The 20,711-nt window shown below is 37.9% G+C and overlaps 1 protein-coding gene across 1 annotated transcript in view; it reads left to right on the top strand.

Annotated features, from left to right (window-relative positions):
• FANCC (FA complementation group C) overlaps window positions 1-20,711 on the top strand; it is a 102,320-nt gene that overhangs the window by 52,860 nt on the left and 28,749 nt on the right. Inside the window, exons 5-6 of the mRNA XM_032205991.1 lie at window positions 19,577-19,696; window positions 20,465-20,529. Coding sequence (XP_032061882.1) covers window positions 19,577-19,696; window positions 20,465-20,529 — 185 coding nt within the window. The remainder of the gene's footprint in view (window positions 1-19,576; window positions 19,697-20,464; window positions 20,530-20,711) is intronic.

The raw sequence follows: 20,711 nt of genomic DNA, 5'->3' as shown, positions 1-20,711 counted from the left end.
ATTAGAGAATGTAATTTAAGAGAGCAAGAATGTGATAAAAGAATATTAGTTCAGAAGGTCACAACAACATAGCTCTAACTACTGTTTGAAAGGACAAAGGGAGGCTATTGCAGTAGTCTGCTGGATTGTGTAATGGTTGTCATGGTGGTTCTTTGAAGGCATTGGAGAAAAATATATTAAAAGAGATAAATCTTATTTTCAGATTATGGAATTCTTAGTTATGGTAGAGATGTTTTAGACTGTTCTGAAATGGATATGACATGATACTGAGAAATCTGTTAAGGCCTACTTCAGACGCTGAAAATGCAGGGCAAGTCAAGAGAGAATCCCCTAAAGCTGTGTAGGCATAGAAATAAGTACTCTTCAGAAAAAATAATCTTTGATTATTGGTCTGTTTCTTATAGATAGCCTCCATATAAGATACTGTATTTAATAAGTTCTTTTTTTTTTTTCTTTTTTTTTTCCCTGACCACTTCTTTGTAGTAGTCATAGCATATTCAGTATATATATGGCATTTAAATTGCTTCTGTGCAACATATTAGTAGGCCACACATAAGTTCTTGAGTTTGCTGCACTACTGATATTTTTTTGCTATTATTTTTTGACTGAGATTTCCTTTAGGTCTCACTGTTGCATCACATGATTTTTGTGTCATACATAATGAGGTTTCTACAGTGTAAATTAGAAGATCTAAGAGTACAGTTTCCAAAACTTTGCTTGAAAAATCTTACAAGGGTGTGGGCAGTTAATTTTCCTATATGTTTCAGTAGCTGCTTGTATTGAGACACAACCGGACAGTAGCACACTGAGAGAAGGAGCTCTACAAGGTCAGTAAAAAGGATTTACAGTGAGGAAGCGGAACGGATTATTATGTATGATTTTTTTCTGACCAAAGGTCACAATGTCTGCTGCTCCAGCACTGTGAGGCTAAGAGGAAGGATACCTAGTTACTCGATCCTTATTGCACTGTTTTCTCACCAGTTTCCTTCTGTTTCCAGATTCCAGATTCCCTTTTCCTCTCCTGTTTCTTTTTTCATATCATACTGATTTTACTGATTTCATAGAATGGTTTCAAATTTTGTCTTGAGATGATTATTTTTCTGCCATGAGTACTCTGTATACTTTGGGAAAGAACCACTTTCCAAGTAAATGCTGTATTTCATATGAGATGTAGAAAGAATGAAGTATGAGATGTAAAAGATGTACAAGGTTTCTTCACTGTCTCTTTTAACTGCTCCATTCTAACTAGCCTGTAAACTTTGGTACCAGACTGGATGTTTGTTTTTCCTTGTCTCAGCATGTTCTGCTAAACCTTTGATGTGAGATGCTGTTGCCCCAAGTTTCTCTTAGGACTCCAAGAAGATCGTAAGTCATAAGACTTCCTAGCCTCCAGAATTTAATTCCAGTGTTTATCTTTGGTTTTATAAAGCTTTTCTTTTTTGTCTTAACTAATCAGTTGGCTTCTTTTTTTTTTTTTTCTTTTTTTTTTTTTTTTGAGGAACAAGGACCATCTATCTCCTTGTCCAACTCCTTATCTTCTGCTTTGGGTAGGAATACGTTATTGTAGCATATTTTGTTACCCCACCAGGCAGTGTCATTCGTCCTTCTGACACAGGGTGAGATGATTCACTAGTCTTGGTGATAAAACAGAAATCATTTATCCGGCTTTTAACCAGCAAAAAAACCTCAGCACTACCCTGAAAGTCAAATGAAAATAGAAACATTCAAAGCAGAAAACTGCACATTCTTTCCTTTCCATTTGAGCTTTGAAATCTGAACACTTTCTTTTTCCTTCTCATCCAGCATGATGAGCTGCCTTATTGCACCATGCTACTATAAAGCTTTGAAACAGAAATTATTCTGGCAGATGAAAGAAGCATCTTATGTTGTAGAGAGTGTGTCACAGTGAAGGTGAAATCCATTCTTTAGGGCATTCTCTGTCCAAGCACTCTGTCCTTGGTCTAATTCTTAAGTAAGAGGTCTACACAGGCACTCTGGATAACTTAATTCCATCTGTTACATTGGCTAATCTGCAGACATTATGGACTGCTACAACAAATAAATAAAAGAGAGGTGTACTAATATATATAGTAATGCAGCTGTTTTTCTGCCACATAGAGTTTCAAATTCCAATCTCAAATTCCCTTTACGAACACACTCTTGCTGTAAGTATCAGCACTTCATAACAGCTCATGCCTATGATCAGACAATTAGTTTTCCTTAGCACCAGTGGCTTTATGAAAGTCTTCGTATCAGTGAGTATCTCAGGAGATTTACTCTCTATCATCAAGAGAAATAGCTGTGAGAAAGTGCATCCAGCAGCTCACATTCACATACGTGTTATACATATGGTGCATCATAGTTATTTAGGCAAACAATGAAATGTTTTTTCATTGTTTCAAATTGTTTTTCATTGTTTCAAAACAATGGACAGATCATCCTGTCCAGCTGATAGTGGGTAATAATTATTTTACTTAAATAAAAGCAATAATCAAACATAATGTTATCTGAACTAGGCAATAGTGCATACTGTGAATCATCAAACCCATTTGTCTGTCATTTCTCCTTGATTCTATCAAGTTATCTTTATAAGATTATGAGCTTGAAAACAAGAATGATGTCTTCTGGGTTATTTTCCACGACTGAAGGTTTTCTGAGATGCACTATTTTGCCTCAGCGATTACCAAGAGATCATTTTGCTGATGACACCAAGCTGTCAGCAAGCTGGAGGAATGGGATGCCATTCAGAGGGACTTTGACAGTCTTGAGAGGTGGGCCTGTGTGAACCTCATGAGGTTCAACAAAGCCAAGTGCAAGATCCTGCATCAGGGCTGGGTCAATCCCAAGCACAAATACAGGCTGAGCAGAGAATGAGAAGGAGATGAGAAGGACCTGGGGGTATTGGTGTGTGAGAAGCTCAACATGAGTCAGCATCATGGGCCACATCAAAAACAGCGTGGCCAGCAGGGTGAACGAGGTGATTCTCCCCTCTACTTTGCTCTTGTGAGACCTATCTGGAGCACTGTGTTCAGCTCTGGGACCCCCAGCACAAGAAGAACATGGACATATTAGAACGAGTCCAGAGGAAGGCCACAAAGATGATCAAGGGGCTGGAGCACCTCTCCTGTGAAGACAGGCTGAGGGAGTTGGGGTTGTTCAGCTTGGAGAAGAGAATGCTCTGGGGAGACCTCATTGCAGTCCTTCCTTACCTAAAGGGGGCCTAACAGGAAAGCTGGGGAGGGACTCTTCATCAGGGGGTGGACAAAAAGTAGGACAAAAAGTAATAGCTTTAAACTGAAAGAGGATAAATTCAGATTAGATATAAGGAACAAATTTTCACTCAGAGGGTGGTGAGGCCCTGGCACAGACTGCCCAGAGAAGCTGTGGATGCCCCATCCCTGGAGGTGTCCAAAGCCAGGCTGGATGGGGCTTTGGGCAGCCTGGTCTGGTGGGAGGTGTCCCTGCCCATGGCAGGGGTGTTGGAACTGGATGATGTTTAAGGTCCCTTCCAACCCAAAACATCCTATGATTCTGTGATTTTGCCTGGAACTTGTCCCCATCTGTTGGTCAGAGACTGATACACCTTCTGTCCCACACCTCTTTTTCCCCAGGATCAACATTTTTTTTGTTTTCAGTGTTTGGTTATCATGCAGTTTCTTTGGACTCAACTGCATATCCTTTCTGTTTATGGATCAGTAGATCACCTGGCTGTTTTCTTCTCTGAGACACACTTATATGCAGAAAATGTCCATAAGGGTGGCACATTCGCTTAGTATTTCCTGTAGGAGTGCTAATGTAGTCAAGAGATTGAGGCACACTCCACCAGAAGTTAGGCCTCAATCCAGTATGTGTGGGATAATTGCTTGAAGCTCTGTTCGTACCCTAACCAAACAAAAGATCTTCATGGAGGCTTACTGAAACAATACTGTCCTTGGCAGAATATTTTGTGCTAAGACCAAAGTCTCTCACAATGTGACTTTGAGCACTGGTAAGTCCTCAAACGTGAGAGAAGATTTTCTCTTTACACCATGAAGATCTGTAGTTTGTTACACATTTACTCAATTTCCTTAGTGACCTCTTTCTTGTAGGTATTGAATTTAATGGGGTGTATACTCCCCTTCTGAGGGCATACACCCACAACAAGGTAAGGCAGGGTGTGATAAGCTCTTTTTGCAAAACAGTTCCTTTTCTTTGATTGTCATTTCATGGAATGTGTGCCAGCACATCTCAAAGGAACTGCAAGTGCACTGTATTTTGTAGTTTTTGGAAGAAAGGCAATGACATTACTGGAAAATGAGCTTTGTTATAAAAGCTCTTTTGTCCGGTTTTTAGTGTTGTTGCTTGTAATTTGGGTTTAATACAAATTAAATCATGATTTTGGAAGATAGTATTCTTTCTGATCATTTTTTCTGTAACATATTAATAAAGACATCAAGTTATACATGAAGATATATATTGTACACAGGAATTAGGAGAACCTTTTCTAAGGTGAAGAACATTCATTTGATTTTGTGGTCAACATACCTGTTTTTTAATAAGACTGTCTATATACTAGTCTTATTTATGTTCACACTTTGTTAGACAGTTAATCTAGGGCCAAATCTACATTTTCTATGGAGAAAGAATAGCTGTGGACCTTAGCAGGAGATCTATGTGACTAATTCTTTGCAGGAATGTCTCACAAAATGTTATTAAGAAAGAACATGATACATTAAGTATAATCCAGATATAATATTTATTTATTTTTTTATTATTATTTTTTTTTGTTTAGTATTCTCTTACCTTTTAAAAGTAATTTAGCTTAGGGATATGGTTTAGTGGGGACTGTTAGTGTTAGGTCAGAGGTTGGACTCGATGATCTTGAGGTCTCTTCCAACCTAGAAATTCTGTGATTCTGTAATTCTAAGGTAACATGAAGAAGATGAGTGGAAAGTGGGAGATTAAAAGCTAAACTGAAATATCTGAGTTAAAATTATGAACATACTTCCTTTGTTATTATTGAGAAAGCTAAAGGAAAAATAATGCTTCATAAAACATAAGGTTTAGAATGGTTTTATTACAAATACATTGTTTGAAACTTTATTTTTGTTTTTCTTCCTTCTAAATTAGTAATGTTCAGATTAAAATAAATAAATAGACTGCTTCTTATGTTTGTAACAGTATTACTGTAATATTTAACCATAGGTAAAACAAAGATAATTAGAAGGGAATGCCAGTTTAGGAGAGTAGGGGAGGAGTGGACTGGGGGATCTGTTTTTTCCTAGCAGTTGTGGGAAGAGGGAGGTCTGTGTTCCAGGGGGCATGCTTCCAAGAGAGAAATGGAAAATGTTAAGTCTCCTGGAGGCCAAAGTAGTTCAAAGTTACTTAATCACTTTCTGAGACTCACTTTTGTGGTTTTAGGGATCTTACGGCTTTTTTGGTATGTTTGGAAAAGAGGAGTTGTCATTCCTCTTCTAACCTGTGCAAATAATCATCAGGAACTTTGATCGCTGCAAAGGCTGTAGTGTATTCGTCCAGATGAAAGACATCTGATGGTAATTATAGTATGTATCTTGTTTATACTTTTCCTATTCACTCTAGCTGTGTTTTTCCCCTCATCCTTCAGCAGTCTTTGTGGCACTTTTCCTCACTCACTGTATGTGGAACTTAACCTTGCCTGTAATCAAAGGCTTGTATCAAAGAGAGTCTGAAGACATTTCCACAGGAAGTGGTCTGGAGTGGGTGGAGATGAATGGGCTTTTAACCAGTCATTGAATTTTTTTGTTCAGCCTTGCTTCTGGTACATCCTTCTTCCCTTCATTGCTCGGCAATGTTACGCTGTTCAGTGTAACACTTCATATTTATAGTCAGTAGACAATCCATGCTTTTCACCAGAGCATCTGTGCAGCCAACTCCAGGCAAAATTGTGGAAACGGTACAGGCTGCCTCATAAATTTGGTAGGGAAGAATGCAGAAACAGCTATGTGTTGTGTTTCCGGCAACAGCATCATACTGCCTAGTTTTGTGTGATAGAGCACCATACAATATCAGGAGAATGAACTGAATAAAATATTCAAATTTCTTTACTACTAAAAGCAGAAATCAAAATTTGAAATAAAATTTTCTAAGAGAACTGCAGCTTATTTTGATGTTTTAGGCTTTTTTTTTTTCTTTCTTTTTTTTTTTTCTTCTTTTCCCTTACAACAAGTAGTTGTTACAATGAGCATTCTGAAAGGGAGAGGGAGAAGTTGTAATGCGTTTAAGTCTTAGGATCTTCGGAAATGTTCAGTGTGTGTAATCACTTAACGAAGTAACAGATGGAATTGTAATACTTCAGCACTCTCTAGGTATATGTCTTGTCCACAAGTCACATAGTTTTTGTGCTTTAAAGATGTAAAGTTACAACTTAGCTTATTGTAAAATGTTGGGTGAAAGGATGATGTGTCAGTATATCTTCTGATAAGAAAGTTAAAGTTTTGGTCGTAGATCTGCTTTTGCTATGGCACTGGCTATACTGTAAGGCAAAATGTTTTCATAAACTTAAAATACAAGTATTTAAAGTATCCAGTTTTCAGGCCATTTGTGCACATTAAAAATAACTTGCTATTCGTGTTCAATGGTTTTCTTGTTGGACAATGTAGGGGGACTTGCCGCAACACATGCAATAGATTATAAGAAGACTGCAAGTATAATAATTACAGCATGGAGCAGACTTTGCTGGCAGATACTAGAACGTAGAACTCTCTTTAATCATAGTGCTTCCCATAGTGTGGGTGGTCACAGTCTACAGACATTTCAGTCAATCCATTCTCCGTGCAACAGTGGTTGTAAAACAGAACTGAAGTAAACAGCATTCCACAGACTTTCAGGGTCTTTTAATTTTGAGAAAGTATAGCTTCTCTTTGGCCCTTCCTTTGGTCTGTTTGCTTCTGTCAGCTGTAACCACACAGGTTATGCTTCCTACCAAATCAATTCTGTTTGAAGTTAATAGTATATAATATAATATAATATAATATAATATAATATAATATAATATAATATAATATAATATATGTATAAATTCTCCAGAAAGTTTTTTTTTTCTTAAAAATACATGTTACTTTAAAAACTGCATGTTTTGTTGTTTTTTGACAATAAGAAGTAAGCTCTGCACTTATGTTAAATGCTGCATAATGTTTAATCCTTTTTAAAAACCCTTTTATCTTTCTTGCTTTCCCTCTCCCTATTTCTTGTTCTTTGATGCTCAGTGTTGTTTTACTGTTTCCCTAAAAGGTTTTACTGTTAGTTTAGCCCTTAGCACAGTACTTCTCCTCCAAACAAAATGACCAGGAATTTTTTTTTTTTTTTTTTTTTTTGCACCTGGCAGCCCATTTACTGCTTTGGAAACTGATTTCACCCCCTTAATGTTTGACATATACTGACCTGGAGTCTTGAATTTCATGAAATAGATTTAAATGGCTAAGGTGGGTGTCATGCAAATACTTACACAGTATTTATAGGCCTTTTTGGAGTATGTAAATCAGTTGCAGTTGAGGACAAATACTGTAATTCTATTATAGAAGAGTACAGGCATGAAAAGATAGGTTTTGACAGATGAGTTTTTACATGGTATTGAAGCATATGTGGAAAGAACTCAAGTATGTAAATGAGCTTGAAAGAATGTCTTAACTCTTTCACTGGATAACTCACAGTTGAAAGTTAACTTTCTTTTGAATCAAAACAGAAAGCAAACGACTGTTAAATGAGATATATGTGCTCTTTTAAGATCTGACATTATTGATTATAGTCCTAAGACTTAATGAATTCCTAATGCGATATGGGAGCTTTCAAGTTACTGGTTAAACCTCAGTTTGAAAACCAAGTCTGCTTGTGTTGCAGCATGCCCCAAGGGAGTAATGAGCAATAAAGGCACTTTTCTTACTCATTTCTGCAATTTGTTTGTGTCCCGTTTATCAACTTGGAAAGGATAACAGGCTCTTCCAAGCTGCTGGCCCTCTTTGTTCCTGTCCCCTGGTGTATATGTCATGTGCATACACAAAATACATGTGCCAGAGACGGGGTAATTTTGGAACCGGTGTTTAATGTGTTTGTTTGTTCAGCTGCACCAGCTGTTTAAGCATGTGTGATTACAGTGGGTACACACTTAGTAAGATCCGCTTCTCTCAGGAACACCAGGAGGAGGTTCTAATTTGGTCTAGGATCAGTGAAACATAAATTGTTTTTACTTTTCATGGATTGCTAAATCATGTTTTAGTTGCAAGTTATTAGTAAATTCAAGTTGTTATTTATGGTAAGCTCTTTGATGGCTTTTGTAACATGTTGGCAATTTCTGTAACATGTTCTGACAATGCATATATTTGTCATTATACAGCTGGGTAAAGTCAGGCTAGCGGTGTGATCCGTTCTGTGCCTGGTCTGGGCAAATGAAACTTTCTTCTTTATTACTTTCTTATTTTTCTTTTAGAGAAATGTAATGCTCACAAAATAAAGGAAGACCATAGATTATTCTCCCTATATTTGATTGGTGCAAGCATATGCTAATAAAAATGACTTTAAATGTCTGGTATTACTTGGTTGTGGTAATATAAGGGCTTTTCTGGCTGCAGTTTAATTTTCCCCTTGTCATGCATTTTTCTTTTTGTACAGTCTGTGCATCCATACTTTTTGCTCAGAATTTAAAATGTTTCTGTAGTAAAAAAGTATTCGAGTATTCTAAAAACTACGTTTTGTTTAGAATTAGTTAATAATACTCGCTTAAGATTTGACATATCTGCCTCTTCTACTTGCTAATACACAATTCTGCCTCTAGTAGGCTAAAAATCTAGATTCTTAGGATTGTTTAGAGTGTGTCAGTCTAGCCAATTGACCTGTGAATAAAAGCTTAGTAAACAGGTAATACAGTGATAGTATATATTCAAGAATCCTAATCGATTATGTAATAAATCAGTGTTGTTAATGAAGGATCAAAGAGTGATTAAGGGTGTTAAGAGAGATTCATACAAGAAGAAATCGGGGCTGGCTCATTTTAATATAGAGAGAACATTTAGGAATGGAGACAGATTTTTACACACAGTGCATAATCAATTTTTGATTATTATTGTCCCAAATTTTAACTTAGTTCACTGACAGCTTTTTTTTGATGTTGTTCTTTCAGTTTTTGGAAGTCAACCTGAAGGAGTTCTTAGTCATTTCTAAACTATTGAAGATTATGCATTTACATCGTTAGCCTTCTCACTAACCCTTTTGTGAATCAACTTTACAAGTTGATTTGGACTTTCTCTATCTACCTATAGATAATTGCTTGGTGGGATGTGAATGTACTTGGCTTTCTTACCAAATTCTTCTGGTTAAGAATACTGTGATAATAACAAAAAGCTGTGGAAAAGCAGATCTCAGTTCTTCTTTTTTCAAATAGACAGTTAACAATGCCAAGCTAACATGAATATAAATAATTTCTTGGCTTCTGGGTCACAATAAACAACAGCTAAGTATCTCAAAGAACAAAATGGGAAACCAAGGATTCTGCTTTCCTGCAAGGCTGCTTGAGGTTTAACAGCAAGTGTCACAATTTGCTAGCCAGCTGACATTTCTCAAAGCACTTTAGTAGTGCCAGGTGGCTCTAGTAAAGAATAATGATTTGTTACTGACAAACAAGAAAGTGGTCTCTATTTGAAGAAATTCTGCTGGCATTAGCTGTTTTTGCTCAGCCTACTATAATTAGTGACTAGCAGTTATTGCATCACCATTATAGGTGTATTTTTTTTTTTAAACTAAAAAGCTTAAGAACATTTTTATCCCTTTAAACTTTTAACAACCTGATATTTATGAAGTCCAAAAACAACAGACTAAAAATAATTTCCCCTGAACATCATCCTAGGTTGGATGACCTTTGGGTATTTGCAACACATACCAAGTGGAAACATAAAAAAAAAATGATATGGAGGACATACATTTATTGATAAATTATCTTCTCTAGAAAGTATTAGACTTAAAGATTTAAACTGAAAAGTAAAATAATTTTATGATGCACTCAGTCTTCATAAACTTAAATGTCTTCATCTTGTGATGCTTTTTGTTTGTTTTGTTTTGCCTTTTATTTAAAGAGTTCTTCTGTGGAAGGCTTGTGTTTTGGCTTTTGAAAATTGTGGAAGGAAGAGGGAAATTAATTCTAAATCTCTGGCTACTTAAAACAGAGGACCAAAAAAAAGAGATTTACGGTTGACTCTGGTAAAGCTATTGAATTTCCTTTTGTAAGTTAGTGTAAATGTGTGTTTTATTTCAGCAGCAAAAGTCTCTCCTTTTTAATACAAAGAGTAATAGTGCTTTCTAGGTGGGTGTTTTTAAAAGAGAGAGGAGAAAGAAAAGAGGAGATTTGAAACTGCTTTTCCTGTTTGAGGCCAAGCGTAGCCTCAAAGCTTGCCAGCCCCACAATTCCTAAGCTTTTTCTTATGATTTCCAAGGGTTTTGTTAGTGATTTGCAGATGGAACTTAGGTTTTGGAACTCATCCATTACAAAGTTGTGTGGTCTTAGCCACAGTAGTAGTGCAACATGTTTTTCCTATCCTAGTCTCACAGAAGTTAACAGAGCTTAAATTGCTGAGAGAACAACAATGCAGCTTCCCTCCCCCTTTCCCATAGTTTTCTTTGCTGCATACCACTTGGAAATCAGGATCAGGTTAATTTTGAATTGTATGGAAGAATGTAACACTTTTCTTCCATTTTAAGAAGGAGAAAAACGTAAGCCTACTCTTTTATTGAATTTAGATGTATTAGCAAGATGAATGCAATTAGTAGCATGTATCAGTTTCTAACAAAAAAACAAAATCAGTTTGAATGATTTTTTGATATATATTTTTTTGCCATTAAGCTTTTCTAGTCCTTAATAGTCTGTTTGTGTATTTTAGCAATTATTGTTTTATTAAAAAAAAAAAAATAATTGCAATTACAATTGTTGATGCAAAATTAAGGAAATTGGCCTAATGTAAGAACATCTGAGCAGTTCTGCTGCAAACACAGACTAAAGGGAAGCCTGCTTGGAAGGCAAAATGGGATGAAGGGCTCTCTTGCATCAGGTGAAGCGTGGAGAACTTGATATCTATGCTTTCCTGCCCAGTAATATGTGAAAATCAATGAATTCTGCACATCTGGCAACATCAATTTGGTGAAAGAATAATATTGTTCCTGGATTATTATTATTATTTTTTATACTCTGAAGTAATATTAACTCAGTATAGTCATTTGTCTATAGATTTTCTTTAACTTGATCAGATTCTTGAATGCCAAGGCCCTTGTATCTGTAGGAGAGTTTAGCAGAGTAATTTGTTTACTATTGGCTAGTCTTTCATGGTTATCAATGGAGATTTAGATGTGGGCAGATTTTGGATTGTCATTCCAAGTGAATAAGAAGAAAAATTAGAAGCTCCAATAAATACTAACCATGTACTTGTGGCCAACAATTTTATTTAATGTGCTGGTATGGAAATTTAGCTGATGAAAACCATCCCATAAATGTAAAGAATGTGTATCCATAAACTGGGCTGAAACAAAAAAACTTCCTGACAGTAAATGTCAGAAAGAAATGTAGGAAGAAACCCCTCCCCACCCTATACTTAGGCATTTTGGCCATGATCCAGTAAGTTACTGAGGAATATTTTAAGCTTAAAGTTATGTTGAAACTTAAGTGATTTGTTTGTGCAAAGCAGTTGAGTGGTTACTGGAATAGACTCAATTGGGTAAAGTGGGAGGTTGTGTTGACTAGCTAATCATTTAAATATGTGTGTATAGCATTTACTGTGTTTAGTGTATGTCGTATAGCAACTTGTGTATTTGAAGTATGTTTTAAAAATGTTTGAATTTTAAGGCAGAAATTTGAGATTTTCATTAGGTTATCATTGATAAGTAAATAGTTAAAGATTTTTTTTTACTAGACTGTAAAATACACTCTTACATTTTGGTAATAATTAAGTTGTTAACAACATATGCCATGTAATTCCCCCTAGCTTAAATGCTAAGATTTGTATAAAAAGTTTAGAAAACAATTTTGTTTAGAGTAAACTAGTGCTCTAAAAGCTACATTATGTTTAAATATGTATGATGTTGTACTACCTTATTTTCTTGTTGGTTTTGGTTTGTGGAAAACTAATTTTCTGTCTTTTCCTGGAACTAAGGAGCAAGTGAGCAAGAGGTCCTGTAAGCAAAATTAAAAGTCACAGACTTTGTTATGATTGGATAAGTGTTTGGAAATAATACAAATTGTGATATGTTAGCATCCTGCTGACAGAATTGCTTTTGTAAATGGTTGGTCTCTGAATGAGCAGGCTTCCTTGACATTTACAGACTTAGCTGCTATGATTCTCCATAACTGTCTGTTTATTTCATAGTAAAAAGGTTCTAAAAATACCAGACCAGTTTGTGTTTTATTGACAATCATTTATCGTGTCCCATACCATCTACATTAAAACTCTTAAGCCTTCAGGCAGGATTATAAAGAAAAACTGACTAAAAATTATCTGCAGACATTTGAGTTGGACTGAGCTGCTGAAAGCTAATAAACAAACAAACAAGCAAAAAGCAACCAGGGAATAATTTAAGCACATCAGAGCAATGTGTTTACCTTGCTTCCTGAGGACTGTGGTCAAATGGTTTAAGATTTAATTTGAAAAGATGGAACACTGCCTCTTTAAAGAAATAAATTTTGAATGAAAGATTGGAAATGATGTTGAATCAAAATCATCACTAATGTTGCAACTTATTACATAGTCATGAAGCATTTTTAAGGCCAGGTTGGAAACAGAGTGAGATCTCTTCTCTTCTAGACCTGTGTTGAAAGCAATGGACCCATCTGACAGTACAGGGAGCACTTCAGAGCAAAACTGATCTGCAGACTTTTGAAGTCATTGCCATACAAGAAATATTCATTCCCAAACCTGATAAAATGTAAAGAGGAAATAGCATTTACTTCTATTGTTTCCTCTGGATAAGATTTAGCTTTTTGCATGATACCTGCTTTTCCTTTGCACAGCAGAGAAAATCTGGTTCATGTCTAAGCAGATGGAAAGGTCAGAAATAAACCAGTTATGTGATCAGATTTAAGAAATTTACCCTTGGGTATCCATGTTGTATGAATTCCAACAAATTCACATACATTGTAATTTTCAGTAAGATGTCAGTAATAATCTTTTCTCAAAAATAATGGCACTTTACTTAGAAAGATAATATACAAGAAATATCCTGTAGGATAATGATAGCTCCTTCTGTTCCCTCCTGCTTTACCTGTCACTGTGACTGACTCATCCAAGTTGGCAAAAAAGCACAACAGTGTCACTGGAAAGTCCTAATTAGTATCAGATTCAGTAGGCTCATCCCAGTGAAACCATCCATCTTTTCTCTCCAAAACACATTGCCGCTGTCGATTTTAACATCTGCTTTCAAGGACGTTCAGAATCGTTAATACATTAGAGAGACTGCGTTGAGAAGTTTCCAGAAACAAATTGGTTTATTTGGTTCTCTGGAAGGCCTTGGTGTCAGCAGTTCCAGCACAGTTGCTACACAAATGCAGATTCCAGAATGAAACTTGTCGCACGGTCCTGTAAATTTGAAAAATACAAAACAAAGCCCCCACTATTTCTGTGTTGATGCTTAATTTCAAAAGTAATCATGCCTTTAAATCCGGCTTCCCCCCCAGTGCAGGAGGGGATATTTGCTATTACAAAAGGAAGGGGGGAAAGCCTTTAGACCTGTTTGAATCCCTGCTTAGTAATAACATTATCAAAAGACCAAAACACTTTCTCCTCCTGTGTGGAGTTGTGTATGCTGGTTGGGTTTTACCTGAGTATTGCTCAGTATACATGTAAATGCATCAGTAAAATAAAGACACGGGCAAGGTAGTTTAAGGAAGTTTTTCACTATGAAAGCTTTATGAAAATTGATTAATTCAATTTCAAGCTGAAAGGGATCCTGTCACAGAACTTTAATCCAAGGCTGTGGGGATGGATGTGTTCTCTTGCAAGCCATAATTAAGATGGTTTTCTTTCTGCCTCCTGCTGAATCAATGGTGGGGAAAATCAAACTAGAACAGAGAGAAATATTTTCTAATATTGCAGTGTGCCTTGCTGCTGTTCATTTTCCAGAACCATGGCACCTTGTTATTTTCCTTTCTGAATGCATAATTTCTGCCATAGACTCAAGTGTACTTTATGGGTCCAGTCCTTAACATCTACCCACAAGCTCTCAACCTGTCCATGGCTGTTTCTTAGAGGCAGCTCTACACAATCTGTCAATTTCTTAACAAAGAGGAAAGCACCCTTGCCCCTCCTTTCATGACCATCTCTTCTGAAAACCTTGTAGCCCTCTATTCCAGTGTTCCAATTGTGTGATGCATCCTTCCATGTTTCCATGATAGCAATTATAATTTTCTAAATATGGTAATAGTTTTCTAATCACGCAGTAGCTTCAAACTCCTTCTCACTTCCCATGCTGCATGCATTGGTGTGGAGGTGCTTCAGCTGGGCTTTCAGCTGCATCACCTGTTTAGAGAAGCCCTTCATAATTGCTTTGCGACAACTCACAGGTGTATTTACCTGTTGCTTCCTAACATGTCAGTGTTCCCTGGTTCTTTTCTGTCAGTTCAAGGCACATCCTCTTCCCCTGCTGTATCTATTTTTAAGTCTTGCTATAATAAGAGCTTGCTGCCCAGAACACTTTTGCCCCCTGTCGGGTGCATCCCATCTGGTGTCTCAAAAGTGCATCTGAGACTGTAGAAGCCCAAACCTGAGTGTGGCACCAGCCGTACACCCCACTGTTCACCCAGTCTGCTTGTCTTCTTCTTCTTGGGTTCTGTTCTCCATCTGGCAGGTTAGAGATTTACATGTATGTGCTCCTGATCCCTGCAACATCTTTCCAAGGGATATAAATCCCTTATGATGTTTTTGTGTCTCCTTGTTGCAGCTGCACTCAACCACACTCAAAAGAGTAGGAATGGGCGGTAGTGCTCTGGCTTTACCTGACTTGGTAGCTCCTTGGAATAGTTTGCTCAGTTTCTCTTCGAAGGTTATTAGCTATAAGCTTTATTGCTTTATTTTCGGCCATTATCTACCCCTTCCAGTCCATTTATGTACTTAAACAAAGTATGCTGTTATAAGATGATGTGATAGAATAACTTAAAGCATCTTGTTTTTAAGAAATAATGTGCCATATACAAAAATAGAAGTGGATTGTATGTTTACTTTTTTTTTTTTTTTTTTTTCAGACAGCTATTTCCTAATGCAATGTATAGTAGTATAGAATCATTACTTGCAACCAGAGTTAAATACACTAAATAAGCTAAATTTTCTAGAGAGGATGAGAACTTTCTGGGCATCTTTTTCACCAAAGAAAGCATTTAAACATATTTAAAGAAAAATAAATGCTTTGTATTATTGATACCAAATTTCTTATCTATGTTGAATGTAAGTATGTCTCATGCTTTGCAATGGCAGTAGGGTCTGCAAAATGAAGTACATAAGACATGAAGCTGAATTCTTAATGTTTTTCACTTTTTAGTACCTACCTTTCCTTATACATACCTAATACGTTGTTCATATTGACTACAGCATTTCCTTGACCCTGTTTCCCTTGCCCCCTTCTGGCTGTTCAGAGATTTTGTGTATTCCATAAAAATAGCTGAAGTGATTTGCAAAATCCCAGCAGGGTTGTAGTAAAATGTATGGAAGAGGGGTGGGGGAACAAACCAAAGCCCTTCAAAACAAACAAGCAAAAGATCCTTGGGTAAGTGTTGGAGGCCATAAGCAGATTGGTGATGTTTAGTAATTTTGTCTTGTATTTTCCTTCATTAAAAGGTTAACAGTGACTGTTACACAAGGGCATTACTCTTCACATAAAGAGCATTTGATTTGTTTCATCCTTAGGAAAAATAGTTTGTTCTTCCCATTACTGAAGTCTTTCACTGAACAATCCAACTGACTTTGTGTGTTTTAAGCTCCACCTTACCTCTAGCAAAATGTCATCTCAGCATCTCATCTACCTCCTGCTTTATTTTGTTTTCAGCTGGATACCTGATCCTACTTTCCATACCCTCCTGCTACGTAGAAACTGCTTGTCTGAACCCTTGATAGTGTTCTGAAAAAAAAGGCTAACGAGTAATAGTTGAAATGGAAAAAAATATAATTAACGGTTCCATATTAATAAATTATTCAAAGCATGTTATGAGGTTGTGTAGTTTAACAGATTTTAGTCTTTTTAATCACTTATACATTTTGAAAATCACCTCCTCTCCCCCCTTAGGAATGCAGAAGTTGCTTTAAAGTTATTTCTTTTGAAACTGTGTTGCCTTAGCATTTTCCTTCTTTAGTCTCAGAAACGCCACTAGATGGCGGGAGAGCAGCAATTTCTCCTGGTGACGGCTATTCAGGAAAAAAGTTTACAATGAAAGAAAATGGTATTTAGGCATTTCAGTCTGCAACAAAGTAACCCTAAACAAAAGTACTATAAATAATGTGCCCCAAATTCTTGTTGTTTACCTTGTAGTAATAATTTTCTTAGATTTATGGTGTGCTTCTCCTTTTTAATCTTCTTTTCTACATTAATATATCAAAAAAGGCATATACCTAATTCCAGGGCTTCTGAAGCAGTTGTCTAGGGATATTCAAAAAAAAACATGTAGAAATTTACGGTGACAGAAGGAAAAGTGCCACCAAAACCTCATCCCTAGATATGGGGAAAGCGGACTTCAGGCTGCTCAGGGAACTAGTCAGCAAGGTCCCCTGGGAAACTGCTCTTGAAGGCCTCGATGTCCACCAGTGCTGGTCACTCTTTAAGCGATGCCTCCTAGAAGCACAAGATCAGGCAATTCCTAAATATCACAAGTCAGGCAGGCGGGGCAGGAGGCCGGCGTGGCTGACCAGGAACATTCTAATGGAGATTAGGCGGAAACAGAGAGTGTTTCGCTACTGGAAGGAGGGCCAGGTGTCATGGAAAGAATACAGGGATGCTGTTCGTGTTTGTAGGGAGAAAGTTTGTGTGGCCAAAGCACAGCTAGAGTTGAAGCTGGCTGTGTCTGTGAGAGAAAATAAAAAGGGTTTTTTTAGATATGTGAATGGAAAAAGGAGAACTAAAGAATACATAGGGCCGCTCCTTGATAGGGAAGGTCTCCTCACAGACAATGACATAGGCAAAGCAGAGACGCTTAACGCCTTCTTTGCCTCTGTCTTCAATGCCGATGATGGGCTTCGGGACCCAGGGTGCCCTGAGCTGGAGGACCGGGACGGTGGGGATGACAAACTCCCAACTGACCCTGAACGTGTGCGGGATTTGCTACTCCACCTGGATCCCTACAAGTCCATGGGTCCGGATGGGATTCATCCCCGGGTGCTGAAAGAGCTGGCGGACGTCATCGCGGAACCTCTCTCAATTATTTTTCAACGATCCTGGGAATTTGGAGAGGTCCCGGTAGACTGGAAGCTGGCAAATGTTGTGCCGATTTTCAAGAAAGGTCAGAAAGAAGACCCTAGCAATTACAGGCCTGTCAGTCTCACGTCAGTGCCTGGTAAAATCATGGAGAAGATGGTTCTCGAACTTACTGAGGCGCACCTGGGGGACAAAGCAGTCAGTGGTCCCAGCCAGCATGGGTTTGTGAAGGGTAGGTCCTGCCTAACTAACCTGATTTCCTTTTATGATAAGATCACCCGTATGGTGGACCAAGGGAAACCAGCTGATGTGATTTTTTTGGACTTCAGCAAGGCTTTTGACACAGTTTCCCATAGGATCCTACTGGACAAAATGTCCACCATACAGCTAAATAAAAACATCATACGATGGGTGAGCAATTGGCTAACGGGCAGGGCCCAAAGGGTTATGGTAAATGGGGCTGCGTCAGGCTGGCGGGCGGTCACCAGTGGGGTCCCTCAAGGCTCCATTTTAGGGCCGGTACTTTTCAATATTTTTATAAACGATCTGGATGTAGGAATAGAAGGTATTTTGAGCAAGTTTGCTGATGACACCAAACTTGGAGGAGTTGTGGACTCGAATGAGGGTGGAAAGGCCTTGCAGAGGGATCTGGATAGGTTGGAGAGCTGGGCGATCACCAACCGCATGAAGTTCAATAAGAGCAAGTGCCGGGTCCTGCACCTGGGACGGGGAAACCCTGGCTGCATGTACAGACTGGGCGATGAGACGCTGGAGAGCAGCCTAGAAGAGAGGGATCTGGGGTTCGTGGTAGACAGCAAGTTGAATATGAGCCAGCAGTGTGCCCTGGCAGCCAGGAGGGCCAACCGTGTCCTGGGGTGCATCAAGCACGGCATCGCTAGTAGGTCAAGGGAGGTGATTGTCCCGCTCTACTCTGCGCTGGTGCGGCCTCACCTCGAGTACTGTGTGCAGTTCTGGGCACCACAGTATAAAAAGGACATGAAACTGTTGGAGAGTGTCCAGAGGAGGGCTACGAAGATGGTGAAAGGCCTGGAGGGGAAGACGTACAAAGAACGGCTGAGGTCACTGGGCCTGTTCAGCCTGGAGAAGAGGAGGCTGAGGGGAGACCTCATCACAGTCTACAACTTCCTCGTAAGGGGGTGTCGAGAGGCAGGAGACCTTTTCTCCATTAACACCAGTGACAGGACCCGCGGGAACGGGGTTAAGCTGAGGCAGGGGAAATTTAGGCTGGACGTCAGGAGGGGGTTCTTCACAGAGAGGGTGGTTGCACACTGGAACAGGCTCCCCAGGGAAGTGGTCACTGCACCCAGCCTGTCTGAATTTAAGAAGAGATTGGACTGTGCACTTAGTCACATGGTCTGAACTTTTGGGTAGACCTGTGCGGTGTCAAGAGTTGGACTTGATGATCCTTAAGGGTCCCTTCCAACTCAGGATATTCTATGATTCTATGATTCTAAATATTTTTGGGTTTCTGAAAGCAGAAAATTAGATAAGTGGGTTTTATTTTTTTATTCTAGAGTCTTTAATCAGATCACCCTTCTAAAAAGTACACATAGAGTAATGCCCCCAAGGCCATAGGAGTCACAGAGCTTTCATCTGAACTTCTCTTGTGGTAACATATTTTTTAAATGTAGGTCTTTTGCCGTGTTTGCTAATCCTAGCCCTATGTCACAAGGTGTTAGGTATGACTGCACAAACATACCGGGGCCTCTTGTAGGAGTGATATGGAAAAGTAAACCTTAACTTCATGCTTTTTCTTCTTGATCAGGGTACTGCTATATGCATAGTTTTTTGTTTGTTTGTTTGTTTTTCCTGTGTGACAACATGAATACTGCTGTTTGGGCCATATCTCACTGAAATGACTGAAATGTCTCCTAGAGAACTGAAAGCTACCTAAGCTCAGACTGCTTTGACATGGCCTCTTTTGCCATTCTAGAATTGCAGAAATCGTGTGGCGTGTGGACCCGTGTTTGACTGTGGTGTAGCTGAGGCATTTTCCTAATGCTTTGTAGGAGTTGCGTGCTCCTCTGTCTTGATCATACGGCATAAAATGACCACAACCTGTCAAGAGATCTTCCCCAGATACAGGTCAATAGCAGTCAGTTCTTTTCACAAGTCATGTTGTAGACTAACAAGTCATGTTTTTTTTTCTTTTCCTTCTGTTAATTTCCTGCAGAGTTTGCTGTGCCATCTCCTTTCTTCTTCTAAGTGGGAAAGTAATGAAGCTGAAACCAGTACATTCATATCAGCTCTTGGCTACACATCAGCAGATTATTACTGTCACTTAGTTGAAAATGTAAGTGTTTTGTGCAATTGAGATTTTGTTTATAATAAATCAGCAGTTTATAAGCACATACATGGAGTTGTCATTGTTATAAGGAACATGAACTGAACTTTGTTTATCTTTTCTTACCTCAGTTACTTTTACAGCCTTTTAAGGGAGAAAATGAGGTGGGAGATCTTTGGACAGAAGAGAATATTTTGATTAAAACATAGAAGTTGTAATAGAGGTTGACAATTTTTTGTGTGTCTTTGTAACAAAAATGCCTGTCCTATCATTCAATTTTCCCTGTGAAGATTAAGTTTTATATATTATTTCGTGTGCAAGAACATGACTTTTTAAATGTTTATTTGAATTTAAAATGGTAGATATGCCTTGAATACTAAGGAAGGTGTATTTATGTTCAATATATTAAAAAATAGGAGTAATATTTCATAATACGTTGACTTAAATCAGACAAAACATCTAGAATGATTACTTTTCTGAAAGTTTTACCTCGATTCTTGGCAGAGCTAAAATAGCTTGTTAGTTTTCAAATGCATAAGGTAAATAACATGATCAAAAACATTTTGAACAGTTTACTCAGTGATCTGGACAACTTTAATTTGGCCCCAACACGTTAAAAAATAGAACTGAGTTAACAGGGGAAGTTACTAATTTCATAGAACATCAGCCATACAGAGAACCATGCAACTGTTTCTTTGCAGTATATGTATTTTATTTTATTTTACTTTACTTTACTTTGCTTTACTTTATTTTACTTTATTTTATTTTATTTTACAGATTGTCTCCTCATTAGTAACAGAACTCAGAGGAAATCAATTTAATGGACTTACTGTTCAAGGGAGGTAGGTGTTACCTAGACATTATTTTGATATGTTTTAGTATTGATCAGTACAGTGCAGTGAGGACCTTTTTGCAGTCTTGGAAATGCAAGTACTTAGGCTTCGGTTGATAAGTTTTGGTTATGCATGTTTCATGTATGGACTAGCTTGCTATGCTGTGCTTCATGTTACCTGATAATCACTGT

The sequence above is a fragment of the Aythya fuligula genome, chromosome Z (assembly GCF_009819795.1).
Source record: "Aythya fuligula isolate bAytFul2 chromosome Z, bAytFul2.pri, whole genome shotgun sequence".
NCBI lineage: Eukaryota > Metazoa > Chordata > Aves > Anseriformes > Anatidae > Aythya > Aythya fuligula.
Note: the sequence above shows the minus strand (reverse complement) of the source record. Positions and strands in the feature narration are given on the sequence as shown.